The sequence below is a fragment of the Lynx rufus genome, unplaced genomic scaffold (genome assembly GCF_022079265.1).
Source record: "Lynx rufus isolate CCGP_SWC_20201006 ecotype Redwood Valley unplaced genomic scaffold, mLynRuf1.p SCAF_1, whole genome shotgun sequence".
Lineage (NCBI taxonomy): Eukaryota > Metazoa > Chordata > Mammalia > Carnivora > Felidae > Lynx > Lynx rufus.
The window spans coordinates 194,849,297-194,866,733 of NW_025814823.1; the positions used below are offsets into that span (position 1 = coordinate 194,849,297).

General features: G+C 40.3%; 1 protein-coding gene across 1 annotated transcript; it reads left to right on the top strand.

The window, feature by feature from the left end:
• Positions 1-4,244: 4,244 nt before the first annotated feature.
• NMUR2 (neuromedin U receptor 2) lies at positions 4,245-17,120 on the top strand. The gene is made up of 4 exons (XM_047073511.1): positions 4,245-4,961; positions 11,222-11,306; positions 13,739-13,864; positions 16,849-17,120. The coding sequence occupies exons 1-4, from the start codon at positions 4,245-4,247 to the stop codon at positions 17,118-17,120; spliced, it is 1,200 nt and encodes a 399-aa protein (XP_046929467.1).
• Positions 17,121-17,437: the final 317 nt, after the last annotated feature.

The window sequence follows — 17,437 nt, forward strand, 5'->3', positions numbered from 1 at the left end:
GCTGCCATGATCTGCTTCCCAGATACGTGACATCTCCTGTCACAGAAATCCCCACTGACTTTCTGGGAAATTGTGAATCCAGAGAGGTATCTGTGAAAATTTGTCTAAATCAAGGATCTCTTCTCCTTTCTCTTTTATAAATCCTCCAAAGTGCACACCAAACAAAACAGGCCTTTTCCTCACCTGTAATGCAAAGATGAAAAGAAAGCCTGTCTCACAGGATTATTGTAAAGATTACGCATGTTAATACATGTAAGATGCTTAAAGTAGTGCCTGGGAAGAATAATTATTTAACAAACATCAGCTAGTATTTTCTTTTAATTTTATAGATTTTAGTAGATGCTACCGGTACCTTCATGCCACATCCCCCTGGCCCACCTGATGCAAGCCACAGCTACAAAAAGTAGCCCTGTCCATGCTCAGACTTACCTCTGCTGATAGAGGTGTGCCATAAGTTCAGGTTGTATTTCTATCCCATAACCTTCTCTGACAACACGGAAGCTTGTTCAACCCATGAGCATCCCCTCAGAGATGTAGGGACGTACTGCCCTCAAACAATGGGGGACAGAAATTGGTGGATAAAAACTTAAGCTCCTTTTCATTGAGGTGAACAATTTTGAGAGGTTTTCTATTTACTTATCGGGAAATTCCAGTGGAATTGACCCCCAGTGGTGGCTACCTTGGGTTTTCTATACATGAGCTTCTCCTCTTTCCTTAAGTGTCATCCAAATATGTTGTCAAATATTTGGAGGTGACCCCGATATCCCACTTCCGTCTTCTTCAGGCAAAACATTCCCAACCTGCGTCAAACATTGCCTTCAGGATACTGTGCCCCTCATCAATCTCGCCATCTTCACATGGCTAGAAGGTGCAGATCCAGACTCAGGTGAGCTGGGGAATTGATGTGCATATACTTTCTTAGCGGCTACTATGACTTGCTCTCCTGTACTGATAGTTCATTAAAACTGAGGAGTCCTTTTCACAGTAACACTCCCAACCACATCTCCCAGTCTTTAAGTCTTGCAACAGTCTTTTTGACCTCCCCCAAATAATTACATTTTTATTATTAAATTATTATCTTATCACATGTCTTATTATTACATACTTATTTAAAATACAGTACTATTTTAAATAATATGTATTGAGCATTTCATCAGGAACTATTTCACTCTACCAGCAATCCTAAAAGGCAGTACTGCTATTTTACTCATTTTGCTGATGGGATAATTGAGACTCACAGAGGTTAAAGAAGTTCCTTATGGTCACACAGCTAGTAAGAGGAATGCCTAGGATTTGAACCCTAAGCCTACACTAGAGTCTATGCCTTTATCACTTCTATATCATCTCCCTGCATCAAGCCTGTTATCGCATCCCTTATTAGACATCATTCTGTTTGATTAAATCTACCTTTCACAACAGAGATATGCCTTTGAATCTTTAATTTGTTTTCCTGTATAGTGTGTATCTTCCCCAGCCTAGAGTTCATATCTGCTACTGGTCATCCTTATAATTTTTTTTATTTTTTTGAAATATTTGTTTATTATATTATTGAGAGAGAGAGAGACAGAGACAGAGACAGAGCTTGAGTGTGGGAGGGGCAGAGAAAGAGGGAGACACAGAATCTGAAGCAGGTTCCAGGCTCTGAGCTGTCAGCACAGAGCCCAATGCAGGGCTCAAACTCACAAACCAGGAGATCATGACCTGAGCCAAAGTCAGCCGCTCAACCGACTGAGCCACCCACGCGCCCCTGTTCACCCTTATAATTTTAATGACCCTGCACCTCAATGAGATACTGCATCCCGATACTTAAACTCTATCAGAAATATATATATATATATTAAAGTTTCTTAATGGTGATCTTAACGACAAAGCTCATCATGAACGACAGGGCTCAAGTTCTGGCTCTGCCATGACTTGCTATTTAAGTCACTGTTAAGGCTGTTCCACAAATTTTCCCGGTTCTCCATCTTCTGTGCACACAGTAGGAGAGCACTTCCTGCCCCTATTGTGTTTGAGTGGATGCACATGATTAGTCTTGGCCAAAGAGCTGTGAGCCATGAGCAAAGGTGGCATGTATTACTTACTTCTGGACTAGAACTTATGATTACCTGAGACCTTCCAGAGCTCATTTTCTATTGCAATGATCAGCAAAGTCCCAGATAGTGATCATCCCATCAGCCTGGGTCCCAGAGTGAGTACAGCATGGGACAGGCCCTCCTAGGGGCCAATGACGAATTTGTAGTGAGAAACAAATTGTTACTGTTTTAAACCACTGAGATGTCATTCCTTACAGCAGCATAAACTGCCCCATCGTGACCAACCTATTATTCTTGGACAAGCCACTTGACCTCTTTCATCTCAGTTTTATCATTCAACTTAACAAATAAAAGGGAAAAAATAATTAACATTTGGTGAGCATCTCTTAAGGATAAGATGCTTTAAGATAAGTACTCTCATTTAATCTTCTCAACAACCACATAAGGTACCATCCCTTGCAAAAATATTTCTGAATTCAGATATCTCTTAAATCTACTGCTGCCATAGTAAACCCAGCCATTACTATTTCTTACTTAGAATACTGCACCAGCCTCCTGCCTACATCCTATTAATACTTCACCCTTCTTAATTCTCCTGCTCAAAACTTTCCAAAGATTTCTCTCTGCAGTCTGAATCAGACCCAAACGCTATATCAAATCCTAGAAAAATTTACATGATCTGGTCCCCACCAATCACTTCAAGCTAATCACTCATACTCTCCCGTCCACTCATTAAGTCCCACCTGCATTTGTCTTCTTGATGTTTCTGAAACACATCCAGCTCATTATTGCCTCAGGACTTTTGCGCTCGCTATTACTTTTGCTGGGAATGCACTTCCCTTTGCTCTTCAAAAATTTTTTTTAATGTTTATTTATTTTTGAGAGAGACAGAGACAGAATGCGAGTGGGTTAGGGACAGAGAGAGAGAGGGAGACACAGAATCCAAAGCAGGCTCCAGGCTCTGAGCTGTCAGCACAGAGCCCGATGCAGGGCTCGAACTCACAGACCGCGAGATCATGACCTGAGCTGAAGTCGGACGCTCAACCGACTGAGCCAACCAGGCGCCTCACCCTTTGCTCTTTTATGACTGACTTCTCATCATTCAGACCTCAGCCCAAATGACATTTCCTGATGTAATTTTTGACCATCCTTAATAAAAGAACACCCCCAGCCTTATGCGTGTATGGTCCTATATCCTTCTTTCCCCTCACAAGTTATTATCTGAAATTGTATTATTATTTGTTTGCTTGCATATTTTCAGAATTCCCTACAGTAAGAAAAGCTCCACATGACAAAGATCTTTGTTTTGCTTGTCTGCTGATGTTTCTACAGAGCCTAGAACATTGCCTGGTAACACAGTGAACCCTCAAGAAGTATTGGTTGAATAAAATAGAGTGAATAAATCTTCAATTTACAGATAAGGAAATGAGGCTGGGAGAGCCTGAGCAACAATCCCAATGCCTTTACATAATTTCTACTAGTGTGCCTGATTTTAAACCCCACTGCCTTTTAGTACAGCAAGCCACTGCCAAAAAAGACCGAAGTGAGAGACAGGCGGCAGGGCTAGATGTCGCACAAGGGTTTTTCCAGGCTTTGGATTCTATTGTGGATGCAAACAAACCAGAAAGGCACATTGATCATGCTTTCCCCAGAGAGCCCTGGATTTCCAAGGGAACAAGATACCTTGAGAAATCTATTGATCTCCCATTTTTGTCACGCTGTGCAGGTGACAAGGATCAGTGGAAATTTGTACTCTCCTATCCATGACCCTGCAACTTTATTTTGTATTTCCATCCAGACGCCCACAGCTCTGCAAAACGCACGCTCAAAGTACCCACGGCTTATTTAAGTGAGAGTATCACCCTCTGTGTTAGCGGTTTTCCCAGCTCCTTCCAATCCAGAGAAACGTCTCCCGCTCCTCTCCAGCTCCTGCTTCAAAGCCAGCCCTCCAACCCAGGGGTCCTCTGGCTGAGCGTCTGACACACACTCATTGGCCCACAGCCCGTGCAGGGGCGGGGCCTCTATCTCTTCCAAAGGGATCCGGGTCTGAGCAGCCCAGCCTTTCTGAAGTACTCACGCTTCCCCAGCCTCTTTCCCGCCCCCCCCTGAGTCTGTGCTTTCCTGCCTGCTTTCTCTTTCTTTTCTGGCTCAGCCTGGGACAGAAGCCTCTATCAGAGGAGGCTCAGGTCTTGCAGTTTAAAACCAGTAATGGAAAAACACAAGAACGTTTCCTGGATCCACCAGCAGGAACTGGCAGATCCATCCCAGAAATACCTGAACAGCACCGAGGACTACCTGGCCTTCCTCTACGGGCCTCCACGCAGCCACTTCTTCTTCCCAGTGACTGCAGTGTACGCGCTGATTTTCGTCGCGGGAGTCGTCGGCAATTTCCTGGTGTGCCTGGTGATTCTTCGGCACCAGGCTATGAAGACGCCCACCAACTACTACCTGTTCAGCTTGGCCGTCTCCGACCTCCTGGTCCTGCTCCTTGGGATGCCCCTGGAAGTCTACGAGATGTGGCGCAACTACCCCTTCCTGTTTGGGCTGGTGGGCTGCTACTTCAAGACGGCCCTCTTTGAGACGGTGTGCTTTGCCTCCGTCCTCAGCGTCACCACGGTCAGCGTGGAACGCTACGTGGCCGTCCTCTACCCGTTCCGGGCCAAACTGAGGAGCACCCGGCGGCGGGCTCTCAGGATCCTTGGCCTCGTCTGGGGCTTCTCTGCCCTCTCCTCTCTGCCCAACACCAGCGTTCACGGCATCAAGCTGCACTACTTCCCCAATGGGTCCTTGGTCCCGGGCTCCGCCACCTGTGCGGTCATCAAGCCCATATGGATCTACAATTTCGTCATCCAGGTTACCTCTTTCCTCTTCTACATCCTCCCCATGACTGTCATCAGTGTCCTCTACTACCTCATGGGGCTCAAAGTGAGTATCCGAGCTCGCTGGCTTAGGGTGGTATATGTCTTCTTCTCTCATTGACTCAAAGTTCAGAGAAAAGAACTTAGACTTGGAGAAATCCAGAATTGGAAGGAAGCAGAGAGGAAAACAGAATGAGCTCAGAGGGCAAACAGAAGTTAAAGGACCGGCCCCAAATCAGGCAAATACTAAACACAACTATAAACCATTTCCTTCAACTCATCTACCATTATTCTTCCCTCTATGCCTGTGGCTTTCAAATCTAGGAGTTTCTGGAAATTTTACTATGGGTATCAAAGTGCAGGCCCTTCCCCCTGGGAAATCCTGATTCAGTAGGCCTGAGGGGGAGCCTCATTTTAAACAGCACAAAGTGGCTACCACAGGAGAAACTGCTCCACATCCTGTTGTCTCCTGTCCCCATCTACCGCCTGCACTGAAATTTTCCTCTGTACCAATTTGGTCTGTGTATAACATAAACTATCTCTATCTTCTACTCCAGGACAGATATATAGTTTTAAAGTGAGACTGTTCCTTATGGTTGCTTTGACCCTTTGGTTGAAATATCAGGTTAAAATGCAATATATATATATATATATATATATATATATATATATATATGGCTTGAGTGGGACCAACTTGGATTTCTCTTGATCAGATGGAAACTGAGGGACAAAGAAGTGAACAGAGCACATAAGATAGAGTAGAAGAAAGTGAGGATAAGTGATAGCCAGAATTAATAAAACACTATCACTTTGTTTCCAACATATCTTATAATTAGAGAAGGTTCCTTTCCTATACTCATGGTGATATGATACTCATGAGTTGGGTTTTTTTTTTTTTTTTTCTAATCTAAATTAGCTGAGAGAAACTACTTTTGGTGAGGGTAGTAGTGAGTCTATATAATTCCTCTCCTGGTACATTCTGCATCCAAATTCATAGAGATGAAATCTAACTGTGACGGTTTTATGCCCATTTAAGGAGGCAGCTTGTGTTTTGTAAACAGTCTTAGGACTACTTAGATTCCCAGATCTGAAGCTCACATAAAATATGCTTTTAGCCAAGCCACACAACTCTCTCCTGGAGTTAGTTTTCACATTTATAAAATGAAAAGGTCACATTAGATCATATCTAAGGCTCCCAATAGCTCTGGCAGTCTGTAATAACCTAAAAAAAAAAAAATGAGAAAGAAAAATCCATGAGCAGGAACAACGAGAATTAATAATGAAGGGAAAACAAAGCAAACATCACATTCACATCATATGTTTCAAGATGACTCTGCCACCATGTATTCTGTGACAGTCAAGGTACTCCCATCTCAGTGCATCTTTGAGAAAGGTGAATATCAGAAATGACTGCCCCACAAGTGGTCCTTTTAAATACATGCTGTGCCTAAGATGAGTGGCAGAATCCAACTAAGAAGAACAAATTCTAAGTACCACAGATGTCCAGACACAGGAGTAAATTTAATCAGGCAGGGAGTTTTGTCATTCTCCTCTTAGAGGGATGGCTCCTCTATTCCCAGAGATACATGTCACCCCAGACTAGCTTTAGAATGTGTGTGTATCACTGGGGGAATGTGTGTGTATCACTGGGGGAAAAGGATTTCTGTATCATTCCACATATCATGAGCCCTGTGAGAAATCTCTACCCCAAACTTATCAATACCATCTCATCCAACACCAATCATTTATCTTGGGTTAATTTGGGAGAAGTATTTAACTTTGAGTAGGAAACACGTATCCCTCACCCCAACCAATTACTTTGTGTTTCATTTTGTTTTGCTGTAATGAACTTAAGGCTACCTTGTATCAGGAGCTAAGTGACAGTTCAGATGACAGCTTAGACACTATCTAGTTTGCTTTGTGTGTACAGTGAAACTTCGAGCATTCCTATTCTCAGGAAGGATGAGCTGTTACCCAGAGGACACCAGGGAAAAACTCTCGACTTAGAATAGCACTTCTAGAGGAATTAAAAATCTGTAGACGGAGTTAGGAGAAATAGGCCCTAGACTATGGCGTTCGGGGCCTTTGCACAGGCTGTACCCTTTGCTGCATCATTGCCCAAAATGTTGCTACTGTTGACAATCACAATCCCTTTTGCTTTGCTAATTCTAACTCCTATTTTAAATCCTACTTCACCCACACTTCCTCAGGAAAACTCTCCCTGACTCTAGCTGCACCTGGTCCCTGTGTACGTGGTCATGGTTCCTGGTGATTTCCCTTTGATGGAATCCCAGGACCAAGGAAGAAAGAGGGGAGCCATATGTGTGCTGCTGCATCATTCCAGGATACAAGTACCCACTGAGCTGCTCTCCAAGGCTCAAACCTGTTAGAGATGGAAAGTAGACAACCCCAAGGCAAGTTTCTTCCCATCTGGGAGGGAAGCTCTTTTGGGTCTCTCACCTGGTACTTATACTCCTGCAGGCAACATTAACACTTGAATTGAAGAGGATATACTATGAATTGTAGCAGAATCCAGCCATGCCAAACAGAGTTGCACTATTTTTTTTTTATTAAACAGATCTTGTTCAGATTGTGGAAATATTTACACAAAAGCTAGGAGTATATCTTGGTATTCTGGAGCTTAGTCTCCACAAACTATATAAATGTGGTGGATCAACCTGAATCCCCCACATGGCCCTCCCCTTCACCTTTTATCTCACACAGCTAAAGTGAGTGGAGAGGAAGGCCTCTGAACTTCCTGTAGAGTAACCACAATTTTTCACTCCTCTTTTTGTATCTTGACTTTTAGAAGTGCACGGGTGGGGAGAATACTTAAGGGGTGAATAGCTACTTTGCTATACATCTGAAGGGAAATAAAATAATTCAAACATAAAGCAGTAGTTAATATTGGCCAAATTGTGTGCATTCTATTCTACTATACCCCCTCCTTCAAATTCCACTGAAACAATGTATAAGATGCATAAATATTCAGTTTTCACTCTTCCCCCTAGTTGGTTAGTTGTATCACTAAAACCTATGGAAGCTGAAAAGTAAGAAATCATTAATATAATTTTCTTTTCATTGCAAACTACACTGTACAGGAAGCCTGTTCATAAAAGAACTGTATGAACTGTTTGCTTTATGTTTGATTTAAGGAAACTATTACTTTAAGTAGAGAAATTACCAATGAGAACTTTTAAACCCACCCAAAGAAGGGACTAATAGATCTCAATAGTTGTTCTTTGTTCTTAATTATGGACTGAAATCAAATTATGGAATGACTCTCTTGTAATAATGACAAAATTTAAAAAATGGTATGGGGAGTGCCTGGGTGACCCAGTCGGTTAGACGTCCGACTCTTGCTTTTGGTTCAGGTCATGATCTCATGGTTCGTGGGTTCAAGCCCCACATCAGGCTCTGTGCTGACAGTGCAGAACCTACTTGGGACTCTATCTCTCTCCCTCTCTCTCTGCCCCTCCCCTGCCCTTGAGCTCTCACTCTTTCTCTCAAAAATAAATAAACTTTAAAAATAAGATTAAAATAGTAGGAAATAATTAGAACCTTTAGCAGATTTAATTGATGAGTTAGTAAGATGTGCAGTTTGATTTATTACTCTTAAACAATAAGGTTTTTGTCTCAGTGCATCTGTTTGCTTCTTTGTCTCAACACAAGTACTGCTTGTGGGTGACAGTTACCATGAGAGGGAGAATTTCTGGAAGGGACTCAGTAATCCACATGAGTGAGCCCACAGATATGAATAAATAACCCTGTTTCACCAAAATTCAGTTTTTATTATGTCTTTTGAGTAAACTGAGGACAATAACCAGAATGACAATATATAACTTATTGAATAGCATGTGCCAGGAACTGAGATGAGCACTACACCTGCATTATTTTGTTTTACTATTACATTAATAACATTATTGCCAGTTTCCGCCTGTCTATTCCTAATAACTGCACAATATTTTTCTTTCTTGTTTCCAAGTTCTAGATGACCTTGGAAGGGTTAAATCTCACAGACTCCTTAGTCCCTTACTTTGTAAAGACATGGGTGTACGTAGAGAGCACCAGTATATTCAGAGAAAGGTTGGTCAGGTTTGTTAATTATCCAAGTGATGCTTCAGGGCTGGTGTGGTCCTGAGAGCTACCTGACTTCTAGGAGCTAACATGTTTGTCAGAGAGACAGGATACTCCTTTGTTTAACTCTGTAGGCAACTTTTAATGGCCCTCTCTTCCAAGTCTTATTTAATTTAAAATTATTTTTTAATGTGTATTTATTTTTTGAGAGAGAGAGAGAGAGAGCGCAAGTGGGGCAGGGGCAGAGAGAGGGAGACATAGAATCCAAAGCAGGCTCCAGGCTCTTAGCTATCATCACAGAGTGCAATTCAGGGCTTGAACTCACAGATGGCAAGATCATGACCTGAGCCAAAGTCGGACGCTTAACTGACTGAGCCACCCAGGTGCCCCCAACTCTTATTTAATTTTAAATACCTTCTCTAAAGCGTTCTATAAAAATGCCATCCAGCTCAGGAAGGTCACTGATTCTTAGAGCAGTCTGTTCTACTGTTGCACATACCCACACCAAACTCTTTTTTATCTTGAACTGGAATACATTTTCTTATAATTCAACAATCTGATCCTAATCTACCCAAGACTATATAGAATAAGTTGAATGTTCCTTCCACCTGATGGCCCTGATAAGTGTGTCAGAACTTTCTACGTTGCTAATGAGGGAACCCCCAACTCAATCTGGCAAAATATGAAGGGCAGTATAGACCTGAAAAATCAAGAGGTGGAGCTGGCTTTTGATGAAGCTTAATTCTGTAAAACACACAATATTCTCAAAGACCTAGCTTTATTTCTATTTCTTTGCTCTTCTTTCCATAATGTTGATTTCAACCTCAACAGGTCATTCGTGGCTCCCAGCACTTTCCTTGTGGTGGAAAAAAAAAATAGCTGTTGTATTCCAGAATTCCATGCAGAGAACAAGAAGGGGTCCCAATAAGAGAAAAATAAAGCTTCAATTCCTAGAAGTACAAGCAAGAATCTGAAACCCCATTGATTCCAATCATCTAATCACTGTGACTGATAGAAAGGAGCTAAATTATTTAGGGTCTGAACCTGGAGCTGCAGATGGGATCATTGCCATCCAAATTAATGAATGCCTAGGAATGGAGAAAGCGTTAATTTCCTAAAGGAAAATCATGGTACCATTGGTAGGAAAAGAAGAGAATAAGTGCTAGAGAATCAAGCACAAACACATACTGTACTATCTTGTAGATACTTGATAGTAGTTTGTCATGAGTCCTTAAAGCTTTCTTTATCGTTTCTTTATAGTTGTATAACCCCACAAACTAAAAATATGTAAGTTGAAAAGAAGAAAATTCCACAACTAGGTAAACGATGCAGATCTTCAGTGCTAAGGGAGTTGAGAGGAAGGAGAGGATAATGGGCTGCAGGGCCACCAGAGTCTTGTAGAAGTAGATGGGACTTGAACAGGGTGGGAAAAATTGCATGTACAGTGGTGTTAATATTTGACATTTTTAGAGACTTCAAGGATCACCACCTCTTGCAACAGGATGAGTATATTCCACATCTAAATTCAGAAACATGTGCAGTCTTATCAGTAACATTATTAACATAGAATTTCTCAGATTGCACTTCTTAAGATATAGTAAGTATTCCACTGAAAAGGGTTGGGTGGGGGGAAATTGTTTAGTCAAAGAAGCACTATCTCCTTTGAGGTTGGGGTTGGAGATGTGGGGTGTGGAAGGTGGGGATGAGGGAAGGGTGATACATGAACCCCCAGGAAAATGTTCATAATGTCCATCAGCACCTTAAAGACACTGAGAAGACTCACAATAAAGACTATAAAATTTATGAAGCAGAAACAATATCTGTTTTTGTTTTCTACTGCCTACCTACCCTATAGCAGAGGGATTCCATTCTAAAAGATATCTGATTATTATTGAATGAATGAATGAATGAATGAATGAATGAATGAATTGCCTACCTAACTTTTTTTTACGTTAGAATTTCACATTTTTTATAGAATACCCGTTAACATACTATATAACCAGGGTTCTACAGAATAGCCTATGATAAGTGGTTGCATTGCAACGTGGCCACAACCCTTGATCCTGTTGGTTTAGGTGACTTGGATCCAACTCCACCTCCAACTTATTGTTAAACATTTGACAAATTCTTACGTTTCTTTGTGTCCCAGTTTTTTGTCTGCAAAATGAGTGTTAGAGCTACATTTCTCAGATCTTAACAGGAGGAAAAAAATGTTTACCTCCCTTAGCAACTTTTCCACTTCCCTTGCAGCTAAAGAAGGACCAACTGCTTGGGGCAGATGAAATGACTGCAAATATTCAAAGACCTGCCAGAAAATCAGTCACCAAGATGCTATGTGAGTCCTTCATTTTGTTTGGGGTTTGTTTGTTTGTGAAAGCAAAGGAGTTGCATTTGGTACTGAGAAAGCGTTGCTGGGGTCAGAATCAAAATTCTGAAACAAGATGTTGAGGTCTGGTCTTCCTTGGTTTTCTCAGCCTCCTAGGACCTTTCTGTTTTGTTTCTATTTCACTTTTTAACCCTCAAACAATGCCCTGAATTGTGTCATTGTAATACTCTCTGAGGTATTTGGCAAATCTCACTCTCTGAGATTTTGAGCATTTCTTTTCCTCTCTAAACCGAGCAGGTTATTTTTAACCTATTTTGTGTTATGAGTTGCTTTTTTAATTTTTTTAAATACAATGAAAGCTGTGAACTCTCCCCTCAGAAAATGTGCAAATACACATACACAAACATTGTATAATCCTTTTCAGGGGATCACGAACCTGTTGACACCCATCCTTGGACTCCCTAGGATCTTTTAATTCCAGATTAAGAACATGTGGCCAAGAGTAACTGTAAGCAGTCATACCACCTATAACATCATATGATTTTATATAAAACAATACACTCTTTTGTATAGATAAGGTGTTTTTAAAAATCCGGGCACTGCTCTACACTCTCCCAAAAGAGTGCTATAAAAATATGTGGTCCTGGGGTGCCTGGGTGGCTCAGTTCAGTCAGTTAAGCATCGACTATTGGTTTCTGCTCAGGTCATGATCTCAGGGTTCGTGAGATCTGTCGTTGGGCTCAGGCTCTTGTACTGACGGCTGGAGCCTGCTTGGGATTATCTGTCTCCCTCATTCTCTGCCCCTCCCGCACTCTCAAAAATAAATAAATATTAAGATATATATATATAGTCCTGCACTAGCGTATGAGAAATATTGATGAGAAAGGAGGAAAGGAGATTTATAATAAACTTCCCAAGTCAAAACCAAAGATTTGAAAGAAACAAATCCTTCAGGCTAATAGGTATATAAAACACTTACTCTAACTATGTGGTGTTTATGAGCAAAAATCCTGTGAAGTCACTAAAGCCTGTCTTTTCAATTCTAGTAGTCATCATCTTAGAAATCGCTTAGCCCCTGTTGGCACCTGACTTTCCCTATTAAGAAATCTCATGTCTTCATAATCTCTCTCTCTCCTTCCTCCTTGATCATAATCTGCTCTTGCAAAAAGATTTGAAGTGTATGCACATTAAAGTCACTGTGATAAAATATACAGTAAAGTATTTGCCTTTGGGGTTGGAGTGTTCCATGTTAACAGTAATTAAATTTTTAACTAAAGGGATTTGTAGGCAGTAGTGAGCAGATTAGGGACTTTTTCTGGTAGAAGGGCGGCGGAGGGGGGGTTGGTAAACTCAAAAGAAACATTCAGATATTCTTGAAACTACACCACACAGGCATACCACACCGTTTACCATGGAAACTTCAAATGCACTCACAAATTAAGAGAATTGTAAAATGATCACCCGTGTACCCATCACCCAGCTTTAAATATTACCAACTCACAACTAATCTTGTTTCATCTATATTCCTATCTCCACGCTAGTCCCTACAAGACTTTCCTGAGGGAAATCTCAAGCATCATGTCTTGGGAAATAAAAGTATTTTACAACTTCAGAAGAGAAAACAAAAAAACATACATATTTATATTGGTGAAGATTAAATGCCCCAAAGAGAAAATGTGGTAGCACTAATCTCTGTCTTAGGAGCTGAAAATTAAAAAAAACAAAAACAAAAACAAAAACAAAAAAAAAACCCTGGGCAATAGTGTATTTCTGTGAATCTGTAATTTTATAAAAACAAAAAGTAAAAACAAAAAAAAATTGTGAGGCAATCTGTACCATAGAAAAGTTATAATAGACACATCTCCACCTCAATCAAAAGATGCTTGTAAAGCAATATAACGCTCATGATTTTTCTTTCTTTATGTCCCTCCCACCCCTTACAGAATGACTGAATTTGCATAAGTTTCTAATTATTTCTAGAGTAAAAAGATAAATTCATACAACATTTATACTATATACTGTATCAATAGTTTGTTATTAATCTAGGACTTAAAAGAACACCAATTGCTTGAACCCAATCATTTTATGCATATAACCCATTTATGTGGTACCAGCAGCCTTCTTACAACATATTTTCCACAATAGAATGTTTTCAGCTTTGAACAAAGTCAGTACTATTTTAAGCGTTCTAAAGTAAACTCATATTGTACAAGAAATCTTATACAATCATATGGAAACTGACCCTAAATCCTATACAATTCACTCTCATGTGTAAATGTTCTATGTAGAGGTTCTTTAGGATCTAGATGATTAAATGATTAAATGATTAAAAAGATGGTGGAGGGGAAATGCTAGAAGGAATGGCTGGATTCAGAGTGGGCATTATATACCTATCCTTGCCTTGACTGTCCTTTGCTCTTTCATTCATCATCCTTTTCCAGTTGTCTTGGTCTTAGTGTTTGCTGTCTGTTGGGCCCCATTCCACATTGATCGGCTCTTCTTCAGCTTTGTGGAGGAGTGGACTGAATCCCTGGCTGCTGTGTTCAATCTCATCCATGTGGTGTCAGGTAAAATTTTGGCTGGTTTGGTTATATCACAAGTATCTACTTTTTAATCGCACTTAGGTTCTACTTATATATACTAATTATTATGCGGACCCCACCATACAATAAAGAACACATTTGATTTTTTATTCATGTATTGATTAGGCATGTTACTTATCCAAAAGAAATATACCAAATCACTATTGTAGAGCCTACTTTATTGAAGACCTCAACTCTAAGCCTGGTGATTACAGCAGGAAAATGGTCTAAGAAGTGATTCCTTTGTTTTGCATCCAAAGACCACATAACTGAATTGGTTTTTATTAAATATCGATGTCCCTAAAATCTCATATTGTCTTCAGCAAGTATTAAATCCTCATGAAAACTAACCAAAGGGCATTCGTGAGGCATCAGGATCTGTTTTTAGGCTACTTTAATGTTGCTTGTTAAGGATACCATGGAATAGGGTGGAAATAGCAATGGAAAGATCATTAAGTCAGAGGACCTGGATTTGCACCTCATTTCCATTATTAATATCCTGTGTGATCTGAAGAATGTGGATTCCTTCATGCCATAGTTTCCTCAACTGGAAAATGGCAATAATGCCTGCCCTATACAAACCATGGGCTGTTGGTAAGAAGTAAATGAAATAATAGCTATTAAAGAGCCTTTTTAAGCTGCACAATGCTATATATCTTTCTATAGTCATCACAAAAGCTTAGTAAGTACATATTATCATCACCTTTTACAGCTGAAAGAACAGTTCCACAAGAAAGAAATGACTTGCCCAAAGTCACTTGGTTGGCAAATAGTAAAAACTGTGTTCCAGCCCAAGTTGTCCAACTTCAAGTTCAAGATTCTTTCTCCCAAAATGGAGCAGAAAATGGTCACCTGTATCCCTCTTTCTCAGCAAAGGTGACTGTTAGACTTACGTGCAGACCACATTGTCCCTCTACCTTGGCTAGTCACTGGCTGCTTCTATGGGCACATTAGATCATCAAAGACCTCACCAGAAAAAACAGATAAAAGCAACTTGTGCACGTTAAGTTGCAGGTGTGCATAAAGCAAAAACAACAGTGTTCCTAGGTATATTGAGTGCCGTGTATGTTATCTATATTCAATCATCCTTTCTTTTGTACTCAGGAAGCCTTGTGTTATGGTTTATACCTTGACATTAGTATATTCCTCCATGTTAAATTAATTACTAATTCCGGGTGAAATCTCAAAAATATTTATAGCTCTTAGCTTATCTTTGTGGTTAAGCTGCGAAAAAAGAAAGTGATTAAATACATTGGAAAACACTACAAGATCACATGAGACAACTAGTTGACTCTACATCTCCAGATGCATCAAGACAACCATTTTAAGATTTTCAAATTACAACATTTATATTAATATTTTCCAGTTAAAAATCATCTCTCTTCCCCCACATTGCCAACCAGATGAAGTCTAAACCTTCTAAATGCTACAAAAAAATGCCCCCAACTTGCCTTTTGATCCTCAAGTTATGTATTTCCATTCATAAATCATATACTTGTCAAACTGGTTAATTAGAGGGTTGTGCATGTCTGCATTATTCCTGCACAATATAACCATTCCTGCCTCCGTACATTTAGCTTCTACCTGAAGTACTCTCTTATCTCTTCCCCAGTTATCTCCTGCCCACTTCAGGGTAGGCAACATTTAAGCACCCCATTAAATCCTTCATGACCATCATGGTCCTTGTGTTTATGCCATTATGTGAATTTCCATAGGATGACTGTCAGTCATATATATATGAGTCATATATATATATATATATATATATATATATATATATCATATATATATAAACAGATATAGTTTGGTAGAGTTCTTTTGTTTACTGTTGAAGTTAGGCATAGGTCTTGCCTCTGTAATACTATTCCATGTCCTTGGAGACCTCTAAATCCACTGCCTACCAATGTGCCTCAAAGTTTCTGGCAGAGAATAAGGATTCAATCACATTTACTTATTGAATGAATTAACAGCCCATAGCAATATTCTCCTTCTATATTCCTCCCTGCTCAGTTCTGTGCATAGGGTGTATGGCACTCTGTGTGTCCTGAACTATATAAATGAGGACAACAACGAACATGTTAATGACAGTACCTATCACTTTTTTTTACATTCTTAGCCATTCTCAATCCCTCTGTGGATAGCGTCTCAACTTTATCTTCACAGTAATTCAGGGAGGTGGGTTAGAGTGGTATTACTATTCTCATTTTACAGAGAAAAGAATAGAAGTACCACTTCCATCTAAAGTCACAGAATGAGCAAGGCTAAGTAAGATCAGAAACAAAGTTCTCTGATTCTCAACCTTAGGCTCATCTTGGGTCTTGGGGAATAAAATAGACATAGAAATAAAAGAAACATGCGTGCCAAACAGGAAAGTGTCAGTGTGCAAGGCATTTGGTGGAGAAAAATAAATGTAAAAATACAATTAATAAAGTTAAAAGTAAGGTGGGAGGAGCCATCAAGGGAAAAGACTAGGTAGGAAAAGTGCATTGGGGAATATTTCTTTGAAGAGATAGTTAGCATTATAAGATATCTCAGCAGGGACTACGACTTAACTGATTTACCATTCCTCCATTACTTGCAGTTTCAAATTATAGATTTAAGCAAAGCTCCAATGAGATAAAAACATCTCTCTTTCCTCTGATACTTAAGCATCTCTCTCATTAATGCTATCAGAGCATGTTCTTTAATTAAACAAGTGGGGATCAAAGGAATTTGCCAAGCATCTCAGAGAGATCCCATGCCGGCCTAAAATTTTCCAAGACTCTTTAATCTTTCTGTGTTTGATTCCTAAACACACAGGTGGTAGATCTGTTCAGAGCATTTTGTATTCTCAATTAGAATCTTGTATGTGTTATTACTTCCAAAAGAGGCACTCACAGGTATGCTAGGCCTTTGTTAAATAGCTATGCTTCATTCTACCATGCCTCTCACTCCTCAACATGTCTCTTTTTTAATCTCCTGTGTTCCAGGTGTCTTCTTCTACCTGAGCTCAGCCGTCAACCCCATTATCTATAATCTACTCTCGCGCCGCTTCCGGGCAGCATTCTGGAATGTGATCTCTCCCTGCAAACAGGGGCACTCTCAGCACCACCAACAGGGGCCACCTGCCCAGCGGAACATCTTCCTGACAGAATGCCACCTTGTGGAGCTGACTGAAGATGCAGGTCCCCAGTTCCCTTGTCAGTTAACCGTCAGCAGCTCACACCCCCCTACAGCCCTCTGTAGTGGACAGGCACCATGAAAGGGACACTCAAAGAGTTGACATTCCTTTATGCCACCATACTACAGGAAGGGACACCCTGTAAAATTTATGCCTTCTTACATGATAGTAGGGAGGTAAAATGAGTCTTACAACTTATATACCCACTTCTAATTGTGTGTGTGTGTATGTGTGTGTGTGTGTGTGTGTGTGTGTGTGTATTTAAACAAATTGCTACCAAATCTGTATCTAAAACCCAGAACCTTCTGAGTTTTAGCTTCCTTTCCACCATCCTAACTGCCTCGTGCTCCTTCACTAGTTCATGGAAAGAAAAAAAAATCATGACCAGTAAAGAATGA

What these genes read in the sequence shown, in the direction of transcription:
- NMUR2 (XM_047073511.1), top strand. Translation starts at nt 4,245, where the DNA reads ATGGAAAAACACAAGAACGTTTCCTGGATCCACCAGCAGGAACTGGCA. An exon ending in ACTACCTCATGGGGCTCAAA is followed by an intron (nt 4,962 to 11,221) that starts GTGAGTATCCGA and finishes CTTCCCTTGCAG; the next exon opens with CTAAAGAAGGACCAACTGCT. An exon ending in ATCAGTCACCAAGATGCTAT is followed by an intron (nt 11,307 to 13,738) that starts GTGAGTCCTTCA and finishes ATCCTTTTCCAG; the next exon opens with TTGTCTTGGTCTTAGTGTTT.